The 27,493-nt window shown below is 40.9% G+C and overlaps 1 protein-coding gene across 3 annotated transcripts; it reads right to left on the bottom strand.

Moving 5' to 3' along the window:
* Positions 1-2,417: 2,417 nt before the first annotated feature.
* On the bottom strand, positions 2,418-27,199 carry LMAN1 (lectin, mannose binding 1). Of its 3 annotated transcripts, none has more exons than XM_054808903.1 (14): positions 26,933-27,199; positions 25,235-25,389; positions 25,038-25,145; positions 21,674-21,735; positions 20,891-20,990; positions 17,701-17,824; positions 17,251-17,309; positions 16,501-16,633; positions 13,896-14,092; positions 13,702-13,772; positions 8,147-8,300; positions 7,288-7,409; positions 5,578-5,646; positions 2,418-2,555 (listed from the first exon to the last, which is right to left on the bottom strand). In XM_054808903.1, exons 1-13 carry the CDS (start codon positions 27,132-27,134, stop codon positions 5,610-5,612), a joined length of 1,524 nt encoding a protein of 507 aa, XP_054664878.1. In that variant the 5' UTR covers positions 27,135-27,199; the 3' UTR covers positions 2,418-2,555; positions 5,578-5,609. The 3 variants fall into 3 exon arrangements, with proteins under 3 accessions (XP_054664878.1, XP_054664876.1, XP_054664879.1); XM_054808901.1 differs by lacking the exon at positions 2,418-2,555 and adding an exon at positions 2,636-3,253; XM_054808904.1 differs by lacking the exon at positions 2,418-2,555 and having other exon boundaries at positions 2,636-5,646; positions 13,896-14,089.
* Positions 27,200-27,493: the final 294 nt, after the last annotated feature.

Genomic DNA, 27,493 nt, shown 5'->3' with positions numbered 1-27,493 from the left:
TCATGATTTTGGGTTTTGAGCATTTATCCTATGACTGACTGTGCATGCCTTAATGAAACATTCTGTAATTTTGATTATCTAAATGGTTCTCCTAGCACTCACATTATTTCACTGAGATGGGAGGATTCCATTTTGGCTAATGCCTTAATCTGTACTAGAGCCTTTCTAATTAAAGCAGACCTGTTACTATTTAAAAAAAAAAAAGCAGGGTGTTCTGTAATCCTGGATTATTAGTGATTAAACAAGAAACCTTAAATTTCTTTTTGAAATAGAATATCCTTCAGAAGCAAGAATTCCAAATCACAACAAAACTACTTTGATATACTACAAATGCCTAGAAAGCATTTTTCTTAAATCAAAATTTATTTTTACAATCACTGTGCACTTTCAGAACTATGCCTAACCTGCAAGAATTTGTGGGAAGAATCAACTTGTTACATCTGACCAACTCCGACCTTGATTATCAAAACTGTGCTGCACTTGCCCAAATGGCTAACAGAACTGAGATCATAGACATTACACAGCTAATCCCAGTTTAAGCACAGAATGCTAAATTTGAGCATGCATTAGTCTGAAGTCGAATGCAGGAACTTAAATAAAATTTGTTATCTGGCAAAATTTAACACCTAAAAATCCAGCATTAAACTTATGTATAAGGTATCACTGCTCCCACCCCGGAGACTTAATTCAAAATGGGCCTGGCCAAGTCAGCCTGACTTTGTTATGCCCAAAGACTTCCCTGATCCGGTTTGCTGCCTCTCCGAGGCATCCAAAGGGCCGAACAGCTGACAGCGTCTCTTCTGTGGTTTAGAGAAGGCTGTGTGCGTTCACAAGCGCTGACAAGCAGCTAGTCAGCTCTAGCTGCGCAGGCACGCTAGTTCCAGCAGAACGTGGCGTGAGCGATGCTACTGCCGTACCATCGCGGACCCGTACCATCTGGTAAGCACTGTCCAGCTCTGCCCAGTGGCACGCCTACACCATTTCTCCAGCTGGGACACAACATGGACAAGCAGGGATGGTTCTAACCCGCAACCCTTCTGCCTTCTGCGAAAACCAGACCTTGCTCACTGTGCTGTTATTCGAAAAGCCCTGCGAACAGGCCTAATCTAGCACCTCTCAGGAGGAGCACAGCTAACTAGTGAATTGTTCGCTCCATTGTGGGTTGATATTTATCACAAATCTTGTATACAAATAATGAATAAACACTCAGGCTGATAAGGAACCAGTTGTTTACCATAGTACCCAAAGCATCAAATTTTAATCACCTACCTTGGATGCCAGCAAGGACTAGTACCTCCAGAATAATTCCCATTCCTGGCAGGTGCTTTAACTACTGCCTATATTGCAGTTACAGACCACTTACTGCTTTTTGTTATTACAGGGATCACAGGCTTAATGAAAACATATGGACAGCTGCCAATTAAGTACTTGTGTTGCTACTTCCTTTGCTTTAGATCAACATCCTTTCCCGCTAACTTAAGTGAAATCAAAATTAAAGGCTCGGTTCCAGTTTTATCTCATAGAACTGGGCCATACGAAAAAAGCCTGTGTTCCCTGCCCTAAGAACACAGACATCTCCAACCCCAGAACACAATTCAGTCACAAACAGGCAAATCACAAAAGAGCAAAACCTAAAAGCCTCACAGGGAGGCCAGCACAAAAATGCCATAGGCAGGCAAGCATCCCAACTCACAGGCTTTTCTAGACTATGTTCCCAAAACACAGAGCAGACAACTCCAACCATGTAATTCAGAAGTATCCAAGCGTTCTTTGAAAGGACCAAGACTCTCCCCACCCGCTTCATCCCTCTAGAAGAGGGATGCCTTTTATGTAACTTGGCACATTAGATCACTTGCATAGAGAGACATATTTTAGGGCTTTCTCAGTTGAATAGATTCAATTAAAGACTCCTCTCCTCCACCTATTAGAGAAATTGCTTCCAGCTGGGGGAAAATGAAGGTCAAGGAAAGAATTCTTACTCTTCCTGTGGGAGATTACCACAGACAAACACAATTTCCTGGATAGAACAGTAAAAAAAAACCCCAACAAACCAAAACCCACAAAATCCCCCCACAAACCCCTAAGGAGACACAGACTGACTTGTTTTGGGTAGGCATGTTGTACTCCAACAAACAGGAGCAGAGCACCCAGGTGACAGCAGTTCGGGGAATCTGAAGAACGAACTGCAGGCACAGAGGCAATCTTCAGGTCAGAGAAGTGAGATACTTCATACGCTCAAAGCAGCCAGCAAGCAACTCTATTTGCTGTTAAGACGTCAAAGTTGACATACTACTTTTCATTTGACCCTAAGTGTCTGACACTTTTAACACAAGCTTTCGAGCAAATCTCTTACTTTTAGGTTAGTCACTCTCGCATTAGACTGCAATAGAGGATGTAATCCCTTCGCACAGAATGAACTGAGGCTGGACTCAGCGCGTCTTTAACCAGCGGCAGTCATCCGTCTCTTCAATACAGGCAGAGCCTCAGCCTCTGGATGCCGTTAACTCTCCAGTATCGGGCAGGACCGAACTCAGATCTCAACGTGTTGAAACTCCCTGAACAACAGAGGGTAAAGAATGCTTCAAATACGCTTGCTTGGATTTCATGGACATGTACCAAATTAAAAGAAAAAAACTTACTAAAAATATGCATCTTTATTCAAATAAGGTTATCTCTGAACTCCAAGTGTCGATTTACATTAGTCAGAAACAAACATATGAAAATGTCAGCTGTTTGAATTTAAAAAAACCCCAACAGTAGACGGTCTTCGGTGTTACAGTAATTGATGCATTGGTAAGTGTCAAATTTTCTTCAAAAAGGAAGTAATTTACAAACCATACTGTGAATTTTACTTATGAAAGATTCAGGTGTGACCATGTATTTAATATGCCTTGACTAGCACAACGAGAGTCTCTTGTCACTGCCAAATATTTGCTACTTATAATCCACACTTCAAATACAATTATTAGACTTGTTCTCCCTCGTATTGTCAAACTGGATTCCAAGGTGTCTTCTCCTCCTAGTCCTGACATCTCAGTTGGTAAGAATCACACATACTACCCGTGTTGAAAGAAACTTCTAGTAGCCAGCCATTAACAGGAGGCTACATTGACTGACAAATATTCTTAAAGTCTTAAAGATTTGTTGCTGTCACTTCAAGAACAGACAGGACAAAATTTGAGCTGGACAACCAGGAGCTTTCCTTTGATCCAGTGAGTGGCGAGGCAATTATGGAAGTTCCAAGGAGAGATGACTGTGAAATGAAGCATGAAGCAAAGTTATCACTTTTTAGATGTTATGCTTTAGACCTTCCGCTCCCTAATACAAAAGTTTCCTAGTTGCACATGGGAGATACGTCAGATCTCTCAGCAGCATGAACACACAAGCTGAGCCTCATACTGAAGATACAATTGTAGGTTCAAGTTTTTCCTAGACACCATCCTTGGCCCTCTCTTCTAAGAAAGACACAAAAGTATGGGCTGCTCCAGCTTTAAAACACAGTTATGGTTGGATAAATTCACAGTAACAAAAAATACAGGCTTCCTCTAATTGATACATTAGAGCTGTTCCTCGTTATGCCAGATATATGCACCTACTTACCAAAATACAATTGCTAACCTTTCCGTATAAAGGGTCTTGCAAAGCCTGCTGTGAGAGAGGGAGTTCTGTTTAGGTGTTGCACTGATGCAGGAAGGCTTGCAATTGAAAAGAACAACACTGTATGTTTTCAAAACAATTTAAGAAAATATATTAAGTTTAGTTAGAAGAGTCAGGGTTGTAATAGCTTAGACTCAAGGCACCTGTAGATATTTGCTGGTGTTGAAGGAACTTGAATGGATAAATTCCTATGTGTTATTCTGGTTTATCTGAAAAGTTTTTTTTCCATTGATTTACCCTATTTATCCAGCAAGATTAGCTTGAAGCAGTAGTTTCTCCAATTAGTACAGCAAAATCTTCTCAAATTTAGAAATTGATCTATACAGCTATACCACTTACAGTATACTACATACTGTAGCTATGCAAATAGGCACGTAGGTAGTATCATTTTATTGGTATAGCACAGACATCCACTTTTGCACTCTGTATTTTAAGTAACAAAATATATTGCATAGATTTATCATTTCTCCAAACTGACAGGCACAATACTGAAGTGTTCTTCATTACAGCAAATTTGGCAGCACGTGTTGCACTCCAAGGGAGCAGACTGTAGGAATGCAGCAGTAGTATGCTAGATTCCAGATACTTTTTGCAGATGCAAACAGATTAATAATTAAAAGCGAAATATCCTGATGCATTTGTGTATTTTATAGAATTTGAAAAAAACCAAACCCCTATTCTAACTCTACACACAAACAACTCAAGGACAAAAGTTACCACAGATATGTAAACAAGGCAAAATGAATTCATTTCACATTCCTAGTTTGGGCTATCTGCTTTGTTTCTTTCCTGAAGCAAATGTTCACCTGCTAAGTAGTATCAAAAAACCATGTTCAGTCTTATGCTTTCGACATCAAAGCAGGAATTGACAGACAATACTGGTTCTACAATAGCTGCTGGATTAACAAATGTGTCCGAAGCAACAGTTTGTGAAGAAAGCTCAATACCTGCAGTTTAGAGTATTTGCCATGTCAAGATTTAAATCAAAGCATCTGTATTTAATACATGAAAGACACAAGACAGCTTATGAACGTAAAGACATATTCATACACTAAACATATCCTTAATGCAATCAGATTTGAAGAGGTATAAAGCAATGATATCTTTTCTGAAAAAGTTCCACAAATCTCCAAACAAAATTACAGACTTCAAACTACAAAAAAGAAATCAGCCCCACAATATACTTGAAGAAACTACTTTATCATGTCTTCTCTGACTGCCTAAAACCAGAACCCAAAATAAGGAGATACGCCTGTATTTGCTTGTTTTGTATATTCTGTTTTCTATATCAGGTATTAACAGTCAGACTGTTAAAAGCTTGTCTTTGTGTCCGCCTAGTAAAAAGTGTTTAAATCAATTCTAACTCTTCATGAAATATAAACTAAATAATTCTTCAACTGTTAAATCCAAGTGGTAGAGAAATGAAATGTTCATAATAAATTTTTACATACCCCCAAAGAAACAGAGAACAACAGTTGTTTGGGGTTTATTGGTATAGCACAGACATCCACTTTTTTTTTTTTTGGTGTTTTGTTTTGTTTTTTAAACTGATGTCAGGACACTTAGTGGGAAGCTTTCCGCACAAATCATCCATCTGCAGTTCTCATTATGAACAACCACCAGACCTGGGTGTTTCAATCCTCTCCTCTGGAATCTTAACAAAAGAAGAGGAATATGGCATTTGCCTTCCAGTATTTACGAGAAAATTAGCTGAAAACATAGACCTAGATAGGGTCCACAGTCTTCCCCTATCTAGCATTTACTCTGCTGCTCCCCAGTCTGTTTTTAACTTTAGCATTAAACAGTTTCAATGAGAACTCATTTTGTTTTAACAAAATTCAATAATTTACAATATTGAGTATATAAAACACTAAAATATCCCTCATTTACAGAAGTGTTTAATTTTCTGTGCATACATACTGCTGTAATGTACACACAAAAGGAACAGGTCATCAAAAGAACTTTTTGGCTGCTGCTTCTTGTTGACTCCTGAAAGAAAAAACAGAAGAGAATTTATAGTATAAAACTAGCTAACTGGTTTAAATAAAGAAATATTTCATTTATTTGGGGATTAAAAGATTCCATTCCTTGTCAACAGAGACTTAAGGAAATCAAATATAAGTCACATCACAAAAATAGAACAGAATCTTTTCTATTTACAAAGACATTGGTAGCATCACAATAGTTCAAATTTTGCATCACACACAGCAGGAAACAAAACATTCTGGACAGAAGCCAGAAACTGTAAAAGACCATATGAACTGGTTTTTAAAATACTTTAACTAAAATTTTCTAAAGCTTCTCAGTATCTGATTGGCTTAAAGATTGTCATAGAAAAAGGAAACACATGCAACTAAGCAGTGAAAGAGTTTACTTGGAATCGTATTTCCTTTTCCCTTTGACACAGAACATACTTATTTTCTTAGTGGACACATACTGTGGATCAACCACACACAGATGTTAGAACTACAAGGGCATCAAAAAGAACTGGAGGGGAGCAGCTCCTCATTTGTCTTGGAAGCCATCTTTCCAGTTGATGGCGTAACATGACATACGTAAGAAATGCACTCTCTCCACTTTGTAGAGAAGCAGACACAAAATAAAAGCCAGTGCTATCAGCAGCATTGGTCTTATATTAATACTAGTTATCCTTCCATAGAGGTACCAAACAGTGTTTTCTCTTTGAAGGGCAATGCACCTATTTTGGTCCCTACTTCTTATCCTGATTAGCGTGTGTGAGAAGCACGAGGGAAGACTACCAAGCAAGTCCTTACTCTCAACAGGTTCTCCTTTCCAGCAACGCAAGTTTAATTTGAACATTATGACATTACAAGGAAGGGGAAAAGAATAGAGAAACATACCACTTAGTCTGAGGGGGAGAAAACAAAAAAAAAGGAGTCCCTACACCATCAGTATCATATGTAGGAGAGGGACGAAGGGATATGTATCGTAAAAAAGAGTTCACTGAGGAATTTGTAAGATGGGATAAGTGGCTTGTAGGTACACATAGAAAAATAAAAATTAAAAAAATATCAAATCACATCAGATTTTGTTAAGATATTAATAAACTTCAGTAAGTCCCGCAGAGGACCACAAGGATAGTGGTCAAGAGCTGAAGCACATGCCTCACGAGAAGAGAGGGAGGGAACTGGGCTTGATCATCCTGGATAAAAGAAGGTTTCGAGGGTCTAACAACAGCTTTCTAATACCCACGAGATGTTATCGAGGAGAGAGGAATAGTTTCTTTACAGAGATGCACATTATAAGAATGAAATACAACAATCACATTGAAACAGGGCTGGCTCCCACTATATATACCGTGGTGCGGGGGTGGGGGGAAGATTAAACCAAACTTCATTATGATAATTAAACATTTCCAATGGGGTCTGTAACAGTGGTAAATTTTCCATTCCTGGAGGTTTTTAAGACCTGACCAGTCTAAACGCTAAGTGACCTGGTCTGAATTCAGTGTTGACCCTCCTTTGGGCCAAAGGTTGAATCAGAGACCTCCCAATGCGAATGATTGCTTGTTTTAAAGAAGATTAACATAATCATACCATTGCAATCGCATTTCCAGTCAGAAGTTCTAAAATCATTTGCCCTGTTGTCTTTAAACAAAAACATACTTACCTATACATGATATAACCAATGAATAACACTGTTTGCACCGCTACAAATATGAAGAAGTGCACTGTAGATAAGCACGATGGAAATGGTGGCAAGTCCGGACATTTTGATTTCTCACTAGATGGCTAAAACCCAAGAAAAACAGTATTTGAGAAAAGAGCAAACAAGGCATGCCATCAAAAGACTGTTATGTGCAAGAAACAAAACAAGGTCTTTGCAACATGATCTAAAAATCGAAACACAAGCAGAAAACATAGACAGAAGTGACACTACTCAAAAATCATCATCTTACGCCCTGTCTCACTTTCCCCTTTATGTTTCTCAGTTAAACCGACTGACGTTCATTTGCGGGTTGTAGGGGAAAGAATAAATCCTTGTTAAATTAACCCAGAAATCAAGAACCTGCTATGGGATCATAAGCTAATTCAACTTAATTGCTACCTAGGCTAGACTAAGGTGCTCCTCAATGTGAATGCAGTCATCTTTCACACTTAGAGACCTTAAGCGGAGCCTGCCCGAGTTTCCCCTCATTAAAGCTTGCTCTTCTGTGCAGAAGCAATAGAGAGTCTCCTCTGTACAGAGCTGTTAAGTAGGGGGACAAAACACAAAAAAAGCCCCCAGAAAACCTAATTGCTTGACCTTGTTTCCACAGGAAATTAGACCAAAAATCATGCTCTTTGTGCAAAACTTCTCATCAAGACACGGATCATGCAGTTAGGTCAAGGCAGTGCAGTTTTAGTGAAGCAGCTTAATGAAGGATTAATTGCTCCGTAAATTGCATGCTGGCTCATCCTAGCTTTTCACTAACAGCCAAATAAAGAAGTATTACAGTCATGCTTTACACTACCAGCACATAAATTACCATATTTCGTTGTACTAAATGCTCAATGTCCCTCTTTACTACATGAAGGTGTTCTTTGATGTCATTGAAGTGCTGAGTTGTTTCATAGACTCCTCCAGCAGAGCCAGGATGTTGAGCTCCACTGATCAACCTCAGAGTATCAGCCATGGAATTTCTGAAACAAGACAAACAACAAAACATCTTTCAGTACAGAACAGCTTTTCTACAAACAGCAAGTATTCTGGACACCTTCTAGTCCATTAAGAGTAGTTTGAAATACGTAGTTGCCCCAAAAGGCAGAAAACATTTTTTCTAGCTTCCAAGAATACCAAGAATTCCAAGAAATAAATTCCTTAATCAAACTATGATTTTTTAAAAAATATTTAATTCCACAGACAGTTTCAATTTGTACAGTGCACCATCTCCCAAAGTCATGCTGAAAACAAGATCTGGGAAATACTCTATTGCTAGACATCTGCTTTGCCTGACTGATGAAGTCTAAAACAAGTGTTTTATCTGAGGCTCTTGCCAAGGCTTTAGGATAAGCAGAGTTTAATGCAATCTTTGAAGAAAACCAAAAGCTGTTTGAAAAATAAATAAATAAAAACAGTCATGTAAGAAATAAAAATAAAGAAGAGGCTTTAGGGATAAGAGAAGATTTAGATACATCCTTGTTTCATGATTATCATTTATACGAGAAACTCATTTCTCATATGCAATGTCATAATACTTAATATTGTCTTCATGTGAATTCATTTTGCTTCTACAACAAATCAAATTAAATCCGTAAAAAGTTGAGGTTCCATAACTAATTTTGTTTGAGGTAAACTAGTCAATGAGAGAAAAATACTTAATCTCTAATCAATATGTTTATATAATTTTCCCCTACTGCGATGTCTCTTTTCAGTTGCAAAGAGGATTATTCTACAGCCAAAATATTTGTCATGTGAATGTTAATCTCTTCATTGTTAACAGAATAAACAATCAAAACGAACGTATTTGGATTTCTTTTTAATTTACTTAAAACTTTACATTTCGTTCAGATGAGAGCTTGCTTCAATGCCTTCAAGGTGCAGTCCTAATTCTTTGTACAGTGGTCGGCAATTTATCACAGTATCACAGAATGGTTTGGGTCGGAAGGGACCTTTAAAGATCATCTGGTCCAACCTCCCTGCCACAGGCAGGGACACCTTTCATGAGATCAGGTTGCCCAAAGCCCCATCCAACCTGGCCTTGAACACATGCAATTTTAACTTTCACATAAGGAAAAAACAAAAAAACCCCACAAACAAACCAAACCCAAACGTGGCTTGAATACTATTCATTGAGTAAACTTGCAACAACAACATATAATTCATATCTGTCAGTGTCATACAAAATTGTATTACTGACTTGAATGGCTCATATTCATTATGAGAACAGCAAGTTAAGCATTGAAACTTAAATGTTTACAAGTAATCTTCATAAAGATGTTGCCCAACTTTTAGTTTTGCATCAGTTGCTCTTCATGCCATTAAAGTTAAAAAACCCACAGAGCTAAAAATAAAATTAAAAAATAATAATTAAAAATAAAACAAAACAAAAAACCCAAAGGAGAAAAGAGAAAGCTAGTAAGGTACACATCTATTCAAAGGCACTATGACATCTCTCCAGCAGTAAACACTGCAAGCGTAGAAATGCTTGTATTAGTGTTACAGCAGCTCTTCCTCTGTTATAAGAGCTATGCAGCATGTTTAAACTATTTGAAGCAGTTACCAAGTCAAAGCCACACACTAAATTAACCTACACAATTCTATCAAGTTGCAGATACACCACTTTAACAGAGAGGCACGTAGTAATTACAGCCCCTACTAAATGCTGGATTAACAATATACTTTTCTTCAAACTGAAGACGACCAGTTTGTCCTAGAAATACCACTTTAACACACAAACCAACTTAGTGTCGTAGACTACCAGTATTCTGCATACTTCCCACGTAACAAAAAAAATTCTTCTCATTTTCAGTAACAAAAAGATCCAAGAATTCACCCTTTCCAGTCATTTTTGTAAAAGCTCAATCCCACTTCCAGCACGTTCGAAAATCAATCTCTTTCCACAGTTACATTTCCAGTTATTCCAGATAATGTACTGCACTCTAGGCCAGATAAAGTTAGCCACGGATTTCTGCACAACTCTGAAAGTTTACCTCAATGAGCTTGTTTTTAATATTACAAAGTTATCAAAAGGAGTTACCAAACCCCAGCTGTTTGCTTCTGTAAGCCCCTGCAAAGAAAACTCATCAAAGCAGCTCTCACCTTCCCTCATTCTACGTTTCTGGTTTGGAACTTATACACACAAAACAAATGCAAAAAACCCTCATCTGTCCTACCTTAAATTAGCGTATATGTTATCCAGAAATTATTTATATTTTGTCAATTAATTTTTACCTGTACTTTGAGTTAGTGTTACAATAGCCTATTTTAGAAGTAAGTTTTTCACTGGAAGATTTTTTTCTTAAATAACCCATGCAAACCCGTGCAACCACCATCATGACCACTGACTAATAAATGCTGATAGTAATTCTGTCTATCCACATCCATCACGTTGTTTATCTTGCCCCCCTATTTTCAGTGCTAGAACACAAGCACGACGCTATTTTTTTCCCCTCTCCCTTCTAATACCACCATCTCTATGTAATTAACAGAAATCCGCACACCCGCCTTTCCCCAGACTGATCCACTGTTTGTGAAAAGCAAAATAACTTCCCTAAACAGACATGGTCTGTATCAAAATTTAATTTACATTTACTTTTGCATGAACAATAGCATGCCAATAGTTTCTATTGTATAAACATGCAAGATTCTTCTGTAATCAGATGATTAAGAAATCCACAAATCTTGACAAGAAAATTACTTAGACAGTAAGTCCTTTTCCTCCGGGATGACCAGCAATGCAACAGCGGGCTGTTCATTTCTATCTATAAATAAAACACTTCTTTAATCTAAGGAAAATATTAAGATGATGTTACGCAAACTCATACCTAATAAGTAGTCACTAAAAGGGCAGACTGCCAATGTTAACAAGAAAATCTAATTGCTTGCAAGGTAAAAGATTTGTCAAGAATATTAACATAAAAGCTTTCATGGAAGAACAAGTGCAAAAATGGAAGCACTCTAATCTTCATTCTACAAAAAACTGACCTACTTAGATAAATCGCAAGAGCTGCCTTTGAACTAATACATGAAAAAACCCACAACTATAGGAATTGGTTTTCTCCTTTTTTTAAACCCAAGATACAGAATGCTTTAACTACTATAAGTGAAGGGTTAAACCAACTTAAAGCCATTCCTGCTAAAGACAGCAATTGTAAAACATCTTAGAAGCAGTACACAAACATCCCTATCAAACACAGAAATTTTCTCAAGTAATTTTTAGCAGTATAGCACCTTCAAGACAAGATTTTTACTTCATTTGGTGATGTAGTTTGAAAAGGTACAGCATACCTCTCAATCGATTTTAAAAACTGCATCTTAAAAAGCAAAATTATTAATCACTTGGGAACTTGCAAGTGTCCCCGCACATACAGAAGTTTCCTGAGGAAGTTCACTGGCAGAAAGTCCTCTGACAAAAGAACAAATCAAACAATAAAACACCCTCCCCACCACCTCATTTTTCCCTAACCTACATGAGATGGGGACAAGATTACAAAAGTGGTCTACACAATACATTTGGAACATGAAAAAAACCCAACACATTGATGTCTTCACTATGCAATGTAAGTGACAATAATTTAATATTAGAGTGCTTTCCCCCTCCTTTTTTTTTTTTCCTCCTCCTAAGTGCCGCATGACAGTACGTCTTAGCGCCTAACAAACCTAGGAATTTTTAGTCAGTTAGGTTTCCAATGTCTTCAAGGATGGAGACTGCAAAACCTTCCTGGGCAACCAACCTATTCCAGTGTTCAACTACCCTCACAAGTTTCTTTTCTCATGGCTACACAGAATTTCTTGTATTTCAGTTTGTGCCCATTGCCTTTTATTCTGTCACTGAGTACCAGTGAGAAGAGTCTGGCTCTGCCTCTATCACCCTCGCCACCTCCAAAATCAGGTATTTATACCCATTGACAGGGTACCCCCAAGCCTTTTCTCCAGGCTATACAATACCTGCTCCCTCAGCCTCTCCTTGCACAATAAATGCTCCAACCCTTTAATCATTTTCATGATCCTTCACTTGACTCCCTCCAGCATGTCCATGTGTCTCTCGCACTGGGGTGCCAGGACTGGACACAGGACTCCAGATGTGGTGTCGCTAGCGTTGAATAGGGAGGGAGAATCATCTCCCTCGACCCACCGGCAATGCTCTGCGTAACACAGCCTAGAACGCCGCTGGTGGTCCTTCCTGTAAGGGCACGTTGCTGTCCAATGTCCAACTTCTTGTCCACGAGGATTCCCAAGTTCTCTTCTGCAAAATTGCTTTCCAGCTGATCAGTCCCCTGGCTGTACCGATAGTGTTACTGCTTTACAGATGCAGGACTGTGGAAAATGCACTTTTTATCCCCTTGGTTTTCAAAGTTCAGGCCAAGAGAGGACATTAAATGTTTTCGAGATCTGGCTCATTTCAACTGCCATCAAGAAGCAATGCTCTCTCAAGGCCTAGCCCTGCTCCTACTGATAACAAAGGTTAATCTACAATGGGGATGGGGGGGGAAGGGGAAAGGCCTCTCCAAGCCTTGTACACACCGGAATTCTGGGAGATGACATAAAACTGTAGATGCTTTTTGTGCTATACAAATCAGTAACGCTAACAGACCACTACGGATCAATAAACAATATATGAGCTTTAGGCAATCATAGCAAAATTAGGGAGAAAAAAAAAACAAAGACAAAAATATACGTCTATATTGAAGAAAGAAGTGAACTACTTTAAAAAAAAAAAAACACCAAAACACACATACATACAAAAAACCCCAAAAACAATAATTAGAAGCAGCAGCAATCAATTTCAACAACTCTTATTACATGCACAGACATCTTCATTTGTACAGAACTAATTCTCAGAATTACTTACATGCCTTTATGGGTTGTTTACACTAAAAAACTCTCAAATGTATCTCATATAATATTATCTAAATATAATATAATAATAAATTCATATAATCATTGTATCAGGAGTAGACTGATATGTCGACAAGATACTCCAATACACTTTTTTTTTTTTAGGTTCACTAGCTGTAATTTGAAGGCATTCATGCTGATGTTGTTATCAACGCTCCGAAATCAGAGCAACAAATTTCCATGAGGTAGCAGGTTATCACGGTAGCAGAAATCAATTTTTTTTTGAGAGGGACTGGACTTAACCATTGAAGTGGAATCTCATGATAAAAAAAAAAAAAGAAGCAAATTAGGGGGCTTAGCCATTCTAGGGACATGAACTTACTTTATTATAGAAATTAAGTATATGCAGGGAGTCATCACTAAGGAACTGACACAGAAATTCAATTTTATTAATTTTCTCCTACTGAAATAATAAATAGGATTTAAGAGGTGGAAAATAATATAAAATTCAAGACACAGGCTTAATATTTAGAAAGCATTTACCTTATTTCATTTACTTGTCTAATGACCTCTTCTTGAGTTTTCACAACTGTCTCAATCTCTTGCTGGGAAACCTGAGGGTGGGGAGGAGGGGGGGAAAAAAAAAAAATCAATGTACCTTGGAAAAAGCAAATTGATCATGCTGCTGAAATCAGGCTAAGCTATTAATCACGATGTATTTTTATTTATTAATGTACCTGTCCTTGTTGACCTGGAAAACCCGCTCCTCTTTTAGCGATCTCATCTGTGACTGCAGAGACATATCTCCTCTGCTCATCCAGAATCATGTCCAATTGCCTATTAAGCTGTTTGATTTCAAGATGAATTCGATTCTGCCCCTCAAATATTTGCCTCAGTTCACGATCACTTACAGTTTCAAAAAGATCATCCGCTGCTAAGAAAAAAGCACAGGTAGTTCTTACATATATGCATTTCTCATAAGTTGCATTATATAATTTTCCTTGCACCCTTAAAAGTTTCCACAAGGATACACTTTTTTCCCCATAATTTGATATATTTGGTGTTAATTTATCATCATTGCCATGGCAAAGGATACCCAGATGGGATGAGAACAACTGAACAGAGCTAACTACACATTCAAATCCAGGCTCCATCTTGGAGTTCCTATTTCAATACTTGGGTAACGTGAAACATAAAACTGAAACAGGATGCTGTTGTTATTAGGAGGCAGCTATCTTTGCATAAGCTAGCATTGCATCCTTCATAAGAGATTTGCACGTATCAAGTAACAGCCACTTTTTAGAAAAAGCAAGCTTTAAAAAGTAGCTTGAAATAGAGAACTGACTGCACATTTGAGTGAGTTCCTCCACAGCTTCAAAAACATCAGAAAAGAAAGTCCAAAAGACTCTGCGGCAAAAAGATTATTTCTTATCAGTGTAAGGCTGGACAATATTTCAAAAACACAGATGAAGATCTAGCTCAAAGCCAAGTGCAAGGTCCTACACACGGGTCTGGGCAATCCCAAGCACAACTACAGGCTGGGCAGAGAATGGATTGAGAGCAGCCCTGAGGAGAAGGACTTGGGAGTGTTGGTAGACAAGAAAGCTCAATATGACCCGGAGACATGCGTGTGCAGCCCAGAAAGCCACCCGTGTCCTGGGCTGCGTGTCCAGCAGTGACCAGCAGGTCGAGGGAGGGGATTCTGCCCCTCTGCCCCGCTCTGGTCAGACCCCCCTGCAGTGCTGCGTCCAGCTCTGGGGTCCCCAGGACAAGAAGGACATGGAGCTGTTGGAGCGAGTCCAGAGGAGGCCACGGAGATGAGGCGAGGGCTGGAGCACCTCTGCTCTGGAGACCTCAGGCTGAGAGAGTTGGGCTGGTTCAGCCTGGAGAAGAGAAGGCTGCGGGGAGACCTTAGAGCCCCTTCCAGTCCCTGCAGGGGCTCCAGGAAAGCTGGAGAGGGGCTGGTGCCAAGGGCAGGGAGTGACAGGATGAGGGGAATGGCCTGAAGCTGCAGGAGGGGAGATGGAGATGGGATGTGAGGCAGAAATCCTTCCCTGTGAGGGTGCTGAGGCCCTGGCACAGGGTGCCCAGAGAAGCTGTGGCTGCCCCTGGCTCCCTGGCAGTGTTCAAGGCCAGGTTGGATGGGGCTTTGGGCAACCTGGGCTAGTGGTGGGTGTTGGAACTAGATGGGCTTCAAGGTCCCTTCCAACCCAAACCATTCTATGATGATTCTATGATTCTAAAATAAAATGGTGTAGGACCTTTTGAACTTATCACTATGCCAAAAAAAGATGACAACCTGAATTTCACATCTGGATGCCTGAAGTATATTCCTGATATGTGTGTTCAAATCCAGCTAATTCAATCCACAAAAGAAAGAGACTGGCTGACATTATATTTTCAAATAAATAGATTCTTTTTTGCCCAGCTCTAAAAAATGATAATAAATATATATATATATAAAAAAAACCCCAACCCATGCAAACAAACAAAACCCCCACCAAGTTCCACAGCAGAACAATCAAAGTCAAAGCACTTTGGCTAAACGCTCAAAAAAGTGGGTAAGACTCATTACTGTAATTTTCCTAAATTAAGTATCATTTGAAATCATTGGAAAAAACACTGTTCAGTCTGACATATCTTTAAACCACTACCTGCTGAGAGCTGCAGATGCATGGTATCAACAGTGTAAAAGGCAATTCCGCCTTACCCAAACTTAAATTTCTTATCAATAGCTTAAAATATAAAAATAAAGGCCACAGTTCTTAAGAACATCAAGTTGGAAATGTGGTTATTAGCCAATCTGAATACCAACACTGAATGCCAACTAATGCTGTGGTGCTGAAATTGACAGAACTCAATAGGTGTCCAGTATTAGGCAAGCATTAACAACACTTTTGTAAGTAAGCAAATATCCCACTAGCCCATCTTTAATAACCATCCATAAAACAAGATGGGACAAAAAAGTTTGCTATGAATGTGCAGAAACAGACCAAAAAGATGACCCTTCAGATACACTTTCAAATAACCAATAAAGGCATGCTTCCTGAATCATCACTTTACAGAAGGATGCATAACCTTCTCTTCCTTCTACTGATCCATACAGATTCTCATCGTTCCCATCATGTTTCCATTCATTTGTTTTGTTCTCAATCACGGCATCACAAAAGGGACTTTATTTCAGAAAACACTTTACAAAAAAAGACTAAAGATTCTTAAATAAAGTAAATAACGTCAGTAGGAGCTTAGTAAGATCAGTCAGAGTATCAGACCCTAGTTCTGAATATCCTGGAAAGCAAACATTTTCCTTGACAAGTGAAAAAAATTGCTTAAATAACTTGCCTGGCTGTCCTTGCACATCAGGATGTTCCTTTTGAAATTCTTCCTTCTTTTTATCCAATTCTTGTTGAAAGTGTTCAAACTCTTCTTGATACTTCTCTTTATCTTTTTGAGGAATTTCTGCATCTGGTGTTTGCTTTAAAACATTATCAAGGGTAGGGGGTGGGGGGAGGAAGAGATTTTTTCATGTTCACCACCACTCCTATATAACTTATTCTCCAGCAAGGCTGTTCAAATTTCAGATTTGAAGACCTAACACAATTAGTGGAGCACATTAATATATTAAGTTGAAGTGAGAAACCAGACATTCCTGTGGAGACCCATAGCTTTTTCCTGATATGTGCGTATTTTCTGTGATTAAAAAGAAATCAAGTTTTACAAGGATAGATGCTATTTAGCAGTACAGGAGTGTGCTAGAGGTATGGGAAGTTGAAAGTAAGAACAGATTATTTGTCCACTCTCTAAACAAAGCGTACTCTTTAGTTTGTTTTCTCTGCGTGTTTTGATTTAACATCAGGATTTTTGTTGATTCAGTGTTGCTTCAAGAATTCTGTTCTTGAAAATGTTACTTAAAATATTACTGAAAAATTACAGTATTAGTCTCATTTTCTAAAACAGATGACAGCACAGCTACATGCCAAAATCCTGAAACAGGGATGCCAAGTATGACTTCAGAGGAAATGCCATAATCTGGTGCTACACATAAAACATATACAATAACATATTTTACTAATTACGCATAAAGATGCTTACTACTCCCTTCCCAGGCTCCGTCAACTGGAAGGTCAGAAAAGAGAGCACATCATGATCATCTGTATTCAAACAAAACAAAAACACACTGTTAATTGCTACTGCGACATGTTACAAATCCTGCTACTTCCCAAGTCAACCTTGCACTTGCAAAGGATCTTCAGTGAACAGCATCCTCTCAAAGTTCTCCCCAGAGTTTATGCAGTGGGAAATGCGACTGCACAATGTCTTTGTCAGGACAAACAACGTCCTTCTGCTCTAGCCAGGAAAAGGCCTAAGCATATCCGTAATCTGGGAGTGGGATAGGATTATTTACATCATCATGGTCAAAAATTGGTATAACGGATCAACACTAGCAGTAAAAAAACCAAACAAAAACCACCACCAAAAAACCTCTCTTTGCAAGCCCTGCAAGTCCCCACACCATTTGTCACTATTTTTAACATTTGCTACCTGCAAGTCCCCCTGTTGCTGCAGATATTCCAAAATATCCTTGTGATGGCAACACCATATTTTCCACTTCTGCACAAAATTCATAGTCTTCTTTATCCGGAGTAAAGCCATTGTTAATTAATACCTAAAAGGATAAACACTTACAGTTTTTACCACATAAACTTACTTGTGTTAATCGCTTTGTCAGTTTACAGTAATGGTCACAAATACAACTTATCAGGTAATTCAGCAGCTGATACTAGAAACCAAAACCTATTTCTTTTCTGAAAGACACTTTTTAGAAAGAAAATGCATAAGCTTTCTATTTTTAAAAAGCAAAAAAAAAAGGCCTGATTCAAAGCTCAGCATGAACAAAACTCAACATTTCCTATTCATCACCTAAGAGGCCACACTGCATACAATTCAGACACATATAAAGCAGGTTCATTTCAGTTATAAGAAGCAGCAAGACAAATTAGTGCATGGAAAGGAACACATGGGGGAAATAAATACCATCAAGAGAGGTGAAGGTAAGCCAAGGGATGGCACGACACCTCCTGGGGGTGCTAATGAGAGCATTTATGCTGTTCCAGGGAGCACTGAAAGTTCAGGAGCACATCTGAAATGCTTTTACACCAACACACACAGTATTAAAAACAAACAGGACAAAACGGAGGCACTGGTCCCTTCCCAGAGCTACGATGTCATTGGTATTAGTGAGACTTGGTGAAATGAGTCCCACAACTGGAGTGCTGGGATGGAGGGCTACAGGCTGTTCAGGACAGACAGGCAGGGCAGGTGAGGCAGAGGTGTCATACTGTATGTAATTGAGAGGTTTGACTGTACAGCCCTTACAAGTTAGAGCCAATGTGCTTGAGAGCCTCTGTGTGAGGATGAGGGATGAAAAACAAAGCAGATGTCATTGTGGGCATCCACTATTGATCACAAATTGTCCAACTGTGACCTGAGCAGGCTCATGGTGCGCTGGGTGAAGAACTGGCTGAATGGCAGGGTTCAAAGGGCTGCACTGAATGAGGCTACGTCTGACAGGCAACCCGGTCACCAGCAGTATTCCTCAGGGCTCAACTCTAGGGCCCAACTCTAGGGCCAGTGGTGTTCAACATTTTTATCAATCATCTGGACGCTGGAGTTGAATGCACCCTTAGTAAGTTTGCTGACGATACTAAACTGGGAGGTGCTGTTGACTCAAGGGACAAGAGGCCTTGCAGAGGGATCTAGATAGATTGGAGCGTTGGGCAATCATCAATGGCATGAAATTTAACAAGAACAAATGTTGGATTCTGCACCTGGGATGGAGTAACACTGGGAACAAGGATAAATATTGGGAGAGGAGTGGCTGGGGAGCAGCCCTGCAGAAAGGGACCCGGGGTGCTGGTCGGCAGCAGGCTCAGTAGGAGCCAGCAGTGTGCCCTGGTAGCCCAGAGGGCAAGCCGCGTCCCGGGGTACATGAAACCTAGTACAACGAGCTGGTCCAGAGAGGGGATTGTCCCGCTGTATTTAGCATTGGGGCGGCCTCACCTTGAGTACTGTAGGCTCCACAGTTTTAAAAAGGAAATTAAGGTGCTTGAATGCAGAGAAGGGCAACACAGCTGGTGACAGGACTGGAAGGCGTGTCCTCTGAGGAGCGGCTGAGGACTCGGGGTTGGTCTAGTTTGGAGAAAAGGGGGCTGAGGGCAACCTCATAGCTCTGTACAGCTTCCCGAGGAGGGGATGTGAGAGGGAGGTGCCCCCATCTCTTTTCCCTGGTACGCAGTGATAGGGCACGTGGGACTGGTTCAAAGCTGCACCAGGGGAGGCTCAGACTGGACACAAGGAAGCATTTCTTCACCCAGAGGGTGGTCAGACCCTGGAACAGGCTGCCTGGAGAGGTGGTCAATGCCCTGTGACTGTCAGGGTTTTAGGGGCGTTTGGACAATGCCCTTAATAATACATTTTAACTTCTGGTCAGCCCTGAAGGGGTCAGGCAGTTGGACTAGATGGTCACTGTAGCTCCCTTCCAAATGGAATTATTCTATTCTAAAACTGATCATGGCATAATAATATCAACTCTGGTTCAAGAAACCCCTGACTCAGGGATCATTAAAGACCAGTCTGTCAAAAGTATACATCCAAATAAGGTTCTGGGCAACACAAATTTTTGGTCTGATCTAGAAGAGTCATCCCTTACTGTTCTTAGGTTGATTCTAAGCTTAGAGAGATAGAGAGATTCTCTCCTCCTCCATGGATGCATTTGCAGAACTGCTAAGGTTAGCAGCAACATTTGGGCCAGAGGAGTTCTTAGATAAGGCATCAGGGACCAGGCACATTCAAAAAGAGAGCAGCCTTGGAGTCTGAAATTTAATTTTCATTCAAGAGTAACAGATAGCTTTTACTATTACACCACAGTACAAGGTCCACCCTCTTTTAGGTGCATTCATGTTTACTTTTAGAGAAACTTTTACTACAAAATGACAGCTGTGTGTTTTATGGCTAATACCTATGAAGAGTACCTTTCAGAAGAAAGCAGAAGCCGAGAAACACACACTTCATAGCTGCCGCAACCCAGCACCACGTTAGCATTTTTCTTTCCTTATCTAGAAGGAATTCACAATCACCTGAATAGTATTTAAGAAGTCTTGAAGATTCCCTTATACCAGTGGTTTTCTCTCTTCTTTAACCTTCAAAGCCCTACTATTTCTTGGAGGTGAGAAGCCTCAAATAGCAAATTTAAATCTACTGTCAAAGAGCAAGCTTTGGTTTTTTAGTCACATTTCAAGAACCTCTTACAATCAGCTACAAAACCCTTTAAAGATCTCAGATCAGCTTGAGAAATACCATTCGAGTTAAGGAGCCGCTCAACCACTTGGAAGCTGAGGAACAGAAGCTGCCTTTGGGACACCTCTACAGGCAAGTCGACAGCAACAGAAGAGTCTGAGCACATATGAGTAAGTTAGCATGACTGACTCCTAACGTCAGAAAAATCAGCAATACCCGAGTCAGCTCAGGAAACTACAGATATACTGATGTTGCTAAAAGAACTTGTCTAGCATTTGAACATACTGCACCTCCTTCCAACTTCTTCTACCGAGTTCAACATTTGCAAGAATATTGGGATTAACATATGGGGTCTTTGGGCTTCCAAATAGCTGCAACAATCTCACACTTAAAAAGCTGAGAAACATAAGCAATTATGTTATGTCAGAGTACTTACAGTCAATGTTTTTTGGTAGTACGTTATCTTTACTTGAACAGGATAGGGCTTGTTACGAAAGTCCCTCTGACAGGATGCCAATGCTTGCGTGGAACCATCACTATGCAAGAAGACAACTTGCATAAAACTATATCTTATGATTTATCAGCTAAGACAAAAAAGTATCAATATATCACTAAGCAACATCATGACACTTTTTCAATATGCAAGTTTTTCAAAAGCTGTCCCACAACTGCACTGAGCTTTTCTGAAGTCTGGGATTAACAGTACTAGACGCTTTACACAGGACACAATACAGATAGAATGCAGTAATGGGGAAATCTCTTTGCTTCTAAGATATATTCCCACACCTGAGAACTCAGATGGAAATAAGCTAGACACCTCTCTTCTCAGAGAATCCAGAACGATGTCAATTGTGCTCTTGACAATAAACAATCAGAAATCAGAATTAAACCAATTAATTTTAGTAACAGGCAATTAGCTTTCAGTTAGTCACTTCTGTCAGTTATTAGCTGTGTGTGGAAGACACCCATAAGCAATGAAGAGGTAAAAAGCCTATTTATCCGAGTCCACCCATCCCAAAGGACATACGCCATTTAAATATCCATCGGTTGCCAATTTCTGTGCTGTTACTGCCAAAACGTGTTTTAATAGAAAAACTAAAATGTAAAGGAAACAGACTTTCGTATGAAATAAACCTTTATAATGTTTCTCAAAGAGTTTCATGCAACATTTCATCACTCAAATGCAAACATTCATCATTAACACTGAAAATACACTTACTTCTGATGGTCATACAGAAGTTTTCCATTGTTGCCTACAACAATCACTCCAGGATTGTTTTTCTAGAAAAAAAAAAAGCAAACAAATGGAATACTTTAATTCGAAGTGAAACATAAGTAACATCACTGATAGCCTTTCTGTGATAAAGCACCTACAGTCATTACACTACATCACAGATGTTTTTATTCTTTCTGTATGTCAGGAAAAATGACTGAGTAGCACTGTGTCATGCTACATGCTTTGCAAGAGACTGCTACGTTCTTCGCACAGTTGGGGGGAAAAAAAAAACAAATTATGTTCCTGGATATACTACCAACTACCATCATTTGCAAATACAGAAATATAAAGGCCAGAGACAGGAGAAATTCATATGTAGTGAAGATCTGGAAACTAATGGATGACTTCATACATCCAACTTTGGCTACGTAGCACTGGGAAAATAGCCAGACAGACACTATGTTGACATCCTACTGACCGTGTCACAGTCATTAGAAAAACCTCAGGAGCTGTCTGTCAGAGACTAACCAAAGTCTGTTGAACACATCCCCAGTTATTTAAATTGCTAGAGGATGAGAACAAGCTAAAATGATAATGGCAGAACAAGTTTACAGTGCTATTCTGGTTGCCTCCAGGAGTTTATTACATAAACTCCAGTTTTTACAAAAGCACAAGATTTCAGAGTTAATCTCACTTCCCCCTTCAACATTTCAATGCATCATCTCCTAAAGTGTACCGTTTTGGCTGGGATAGAGTTAAATTTATTCATGGTAGATTGTGTGGGGCTATGTTCTGGATTTATGATGAAAACAGTGGTGTCAACACAGTGATGTTTTAGTTACTGCTTACAGAGCCTGAAGGCTGTTTCTGGTTCTCACAGTCCCCCACCAACGAGTAGGACGGGGTGCACAAGAAGTTTTTGAGGGTACACAGCTGGGACAGCTGAACCCAAATGACCATAGGATATCCCAAATCTATGGCATCACGCTCAGCAATAAAAGCTGGGGGAAGGAGGAGGAAGGAGGAGACATTCAGAACAATGGCGTTTGTCTTCCAAAGTAACCATTACGCGTAATGGAGCTCTGCTGGCCTGGAGATAGCTGAACACCTGCCTGCCAATGGGAAGGGGTGAATTAATTCCTTTTTTTGCTTTGCTTGAGCACATGGCTTTGGCTTTACCTATTAAACTGTGTTTCTCTCAACCCATTTTCTCACTTTTACCCTTCCGATTTCCTCCCCCATCCCATCGGGGCGGGGGGAGTGAGCAAACAGCTGTGTCGTGCTTAGCTGCCTACCACGGTTAAACCACAACATAAAGGAATACACTGTCCCACTAGACAGATTGCCAGCTCTCGAGAAAACAAAACAAGACTCAGACTTCAAGAATTCAAGAAATAATGTCCTTCTCAATTCACAGCGGTGGGGTCCTTTGTCTCCAAAAAACTCGCTACAACCAAGCTATCTGTTTCTTGTCCTTCATCACATAGATTGTGATGAGAACAGTACACCGGTATACAGAAATACACCAGTGTTTCTACTGGTCAGCAATGGAGTTTGGTTAACCTAATTGCTTTGATATCAGTATTACCTGCTCAGTACCTCTGGAATACTTTAGTGTCATCTTCTTGCTGTTTATTTCAGATTAACAACAGTAATATTGAATTAGTTCAGAGCGTACTTGCATATATTCTGCACAAAGCGTGTACAAACAGTTCATTTTCAAATCATCCATGAATGCGACCCAAGTCTAATCTTAGAGCATAGCAGACAGCTACTAACAAAAGTATTCAATGCTAATAGTCAGTGGGTGGTCCGATTAATGCTGGGGATCATGTCTGGATGCAAGCACACACAAGAACTTGAAAGATAGTACAGAATCCAAAGTGCGGAATAACTTTTTTTTTTTTTTTTGGTCTCGAAAGGTCACAGGAAAGATGTGCTATAAGCTTTCACGACTTTTAGTGTGGTTTTCACAACTTCAGGTGTTCAGAGTTATGAAATTGTATTTCTCTTTTTAAAAAGCTCTTGTCACTACTTCTACAGAGAAATAAAAATTAAACTCTAGTACAACCTACAGCCTCAGAAGGAAGAGAAAAAAGGTTCTGGAGTTTTTAAACCAGCATGGTAAGCAGGGTGCTTTGAGTTGGCAGTACTAGAGGAAGTCTACTTCCGATTGCCAGCATATTAGGCTGAGGACCAGTTATGGCACCAAACATCTTCCAGTGAACACACTGAAACAGCAACAAGAAGAATTTCTCCATACTGGGACTGAAGAAAGTAAGAGGTTGTCATTAAAGAAGTCTTACAAACTCCAGTATTTAAGACACATCAGACCAATACAGGCATAACAAAGACTTTTGTTTTGACTAGAAGTGACACATCATCACTTTCGTAAAAAAAAAAAAAAAAAAAAAACACCAAAACCCACAAAACCTTTCACACCACACTGACAGCCTCAGTGCTATCAAAGTTCTGGCAAACAGTGCTCCCCACATGCAATTTTTGGTAGATGGTATCTTCAGCCAGCTAAACTACACCAGTGTCCATATTCACGCCAGAAGTCAGGAAAAAAAAAGGAGAGGGCACAGAAGATTTAAAAGTTCTTAGCAAGTTAAACAATACTCTAATTCTACATCTTGTCTTTCAAGATCAGACATATACACGTCACCTTCGGTCTTTCAACTTTAATATATGATGAAGTTTGCTGTACAGCAAAAGCCATCTGTAGGAAAAAAACTCATACACCTACAAAAATATATCTAAACCATCTGAAGCCAAAGTAGTGCAGGAAAAGCAAAAAAAGCAAAGCAGACCTACTATGCATTGTTAAAGTTTCCCAGGATCGTTCTGGACTGGAAAACTGCAAATTCAAAACAGCAACTGTCACCCCCATCTGCTACAGAATTTTTGCTGCTGAACTACTCAAGGCAGATTTGTTGCAAGAAAAAGAGCATCTCTGAAGACAGACATAGAAATCTGTGTTTCCACAGTGTCATATTTTGGTACAATATGCCGCTTCTGAAGCACGTCTTCAGATACATCAACATTTCAAACTGTGCATGGACATTCCAAATGTCAGCTTGTACGTGTGTACGTGGTATTTTCCCTCCAAACTTAACACATGAACCAGTGTTCAGTGGAGATCATTATATGTTATGCTTTAACTTTCAAGCTTAAAAAAAAAAGTGTGAAAAAGTCTAGTAAAAATTCTATAAGGGAAACTTGACTACTTTAATTTATCTCTTTGAAGTGAAGGGGGGGGAGAGTAGGAAAATAACATCCAATTTTTTTCCCCACAAAGTTATACGTGCAAATAGGCAGGAAATTAATTTACAATCTTTGCTAGAAGAGTTTGCATCCAACTAACCTTTCCATCATTGTCAAAGGAATCAAAGAAAATTCCAACACCATTCCATTTATCAGCTGCTCCAAAAACAGGACCTTCCAAGCCTTGCTCTTCTGTAAACCAGATTGCCTATTACAGAAAGCAAGTAAGAGTCGTAAGTCAAGATTCACTTTTTAGAGCATGTCTGTTTTTCTTCAGTTAGATCAAATTCTTAGTACCAGTCCATCAGCTCCAATGCGGCCTCTTCCTGTAACTCGAAAGGTCACTTTGACTTCCCAATATTCAAATATTGACTTGTTTTTTGTCCACACTGATCCTCTTTGGCTTTTCAAAGATGTTGTTACACGAATTTGATCTGCGCTTGGTATGGCATCTAGAAAGGAAAGGAACCAACACTGAACATATGAAATAGAAAATATTGCAAATACTTAACTAGCCAGTGAACAAATCCTCACAAAATTTTCTGGTCTTTTCAACTACAGAAGAGTCTTCAAAGTAACTTTTTAGTGGCATGCTCAACCACTTGAAAGGGAAAAACAAACTAACTAACCCCCACACCTTTACTTTCAACAGCTTGATTACTACTGCTTTACAGAAGACTTAATCCCCTTCCATTTGGGACCACAACATACACCTCAAATAGAACACCGGTCTTGCTCTTAAGATACATATTAAATTCCTTTTTAAAGAAATCAAGTTTAGCTTTCTGCTGTATCCCACATGACTTCACAAATCACAGATTTCTCTTCTGCTTTTTAAAAACAGATGTTCCAACTTTTAATAGTTTAAAAGAATAACAGGCATACATTTAGAGAAAGATTCATTCACTTGTATTAAGTGACATTTATTTTTGTTATTATCTGCTTAAGAAAAGCAAGGAAAAAGCTCATCTACAGACAGTTTCCTTCACGTCACTTGTAGCATAATGTCAAATAAGAGTCAAAAATTAACACTCAGGAATTAACCAATATAAACTAAAGTCTGTCAAAAAATAAAAGCGTGGCAGAAGTTACTGCAGAGAAACCATACTAAGGTAGAACCGTACGTACGGTAAATATCAATACGTTTCACAAGGTGGGGGGACTTACAGATGACTAGATGCCTTTCTGAGTACGATCAAATCCTTAACCCGTACTGCAGAGAATACATAAGCTACGTTCAATAAAGTCATATTTGACAAAGCACAACCTCCATTTCAAGCTTTTGTGTTATGAAATTCAACAGGACTTCTAGCCATACAGAAGCACCAGCAGTTTGCCTCAGGTACACCGCACAGGCCTGAGGCCCACTTTCGTTCTGACCAAGTGACACATCATCACTTCACAAAGACGAGCTTCACGCCGTCCTGGGCCAACGCCTCACAGCCACGGAGCTACGGCATCACGAGAAGGGTCACAGGTAGCTCCGAACCGCGCCTCAAAGAAACCGGGGGAGGATGCGCGGACACGCCGGCGCTACGGCAGGATCTGTCTCCCCCGGAGCGGCGGGGAACCGGCAGCACAGGGCCGAGGGCGCGGGGGAGGGGTGGGCACGGCCGGCGCTCGAGCCGAAGGGCGCGCGGGGCCCGCCCCTGCCCGGTCTCCGCCGAGGGCGGCAGCAGGCGCGGGGGCCGAGGGGAGTCGGGCTCTTCTCCCTTTTCGCAGCTGCAGGCCACAAGGGCCCCCGCCGCTTTCACCCGGTGCCTCGGCGGCCCCCTGCGCCCAACCAAGGCTGAGAGGTCCCGCCGGCCCCGGCCATCTTCGCCGTGCCCCTCAGCTCCCCGGCCACGGCCTGCGGCGGCTCCTTCCCGCGCCTTTTCCTCAAGTAACGAGGACTACGTGCGCACCGCGGGGCCGGCCACAGCTGCCCGCACGACAGGAACATGGCGCGGCCTGGCCCCGCTCGCACTTCGCCACCGCCCCCCGCGCGGCACTTACTGCCCGTATGCACCCAGAACGGCACCGTCCCATCCGCCTGCACCAGGTGAGGCCCCTTGAAGCTGTACTTGTACTCGAAGCGGCGGTGCGGCAGAGGTGCCGCCGCCGTCTGCCCGAGGGCGAGCGGCAGGCGGCCGAAGGCGAGCAGGGTACCGGCGAGGAGAGCCGCTGCCAGGCCACCCCGCTGCGCGCGCGCCGCCATCTTGAACCGTGCTGCGGGGCACCGGGCACAGCCAACAGGGCGCCGCCCGATTGGCCGAGCGCGGGGGCCGGGCAAAGGGCAAGGCGGTGCGGCGGCCGGGGCGGGCCGGGGCAGCCCAGCCCAGCCCAGCCCAGCCCCGCCCCGCGGCAGCTCCGCGATGCCGGCAGCTGGGCCCTCGCCCCAAGCCCACCACCCAAGGGGGCGCCAGCACCGCTGGCCCCGCCGGCGGGGGCCCGTGCGGCAGCGGGGCGCGCCCGGGAAGGCGGGGCTGGCCGTGGCGCTTCTGAGGGGCGGTGGGAGGGTGCCGCTTCTGGGTGGAGCGGACCAGGCCGGGCCTCCGCCTCCTGCCCCTCTCCCCC

This window comes from Grus americana, chromosome Z (genome assembly GCF_028858705.1).
Source record: "Grus americana isolate bGruAme1 chromosome Z, bGruAme1.mat, whole genome shotgun sequence".
Taxonomy (NCBI): Eukaryota; Metazoa; Chordata; class Aves; order Gruiformes; family Gruidae; genus Grus; species Grus americana.
This window is presented reverse-complemented; position numbering and strand designations above follow the sequence as displayed.

Bases quoted from the DNA above. Each gene is read 5' to 3' on its own strand.
- LMAN1 (XM_054808903.1), bottom strand. From the start codon at position 27,134: ATGGCGGCGCGCGCGCAGCGGGGTGGCCTGGCAGCGGCTCTCCTCGCC. The intron at 17,310-17,700 runs GTAGCAAATGTT...GTTTGAATACAG, and splicing joins AGCAACAGGGGGACTTGCAG to ATGATCATGATGTGCTCTCT. The intron at 16,634-17,250 runs GTAAGCATCTTT...AATGTTTTAAAG, and splicing joins CGGAGCCTGGGAAGGGAGTA to CAAACACCAGATGCAGAAAT.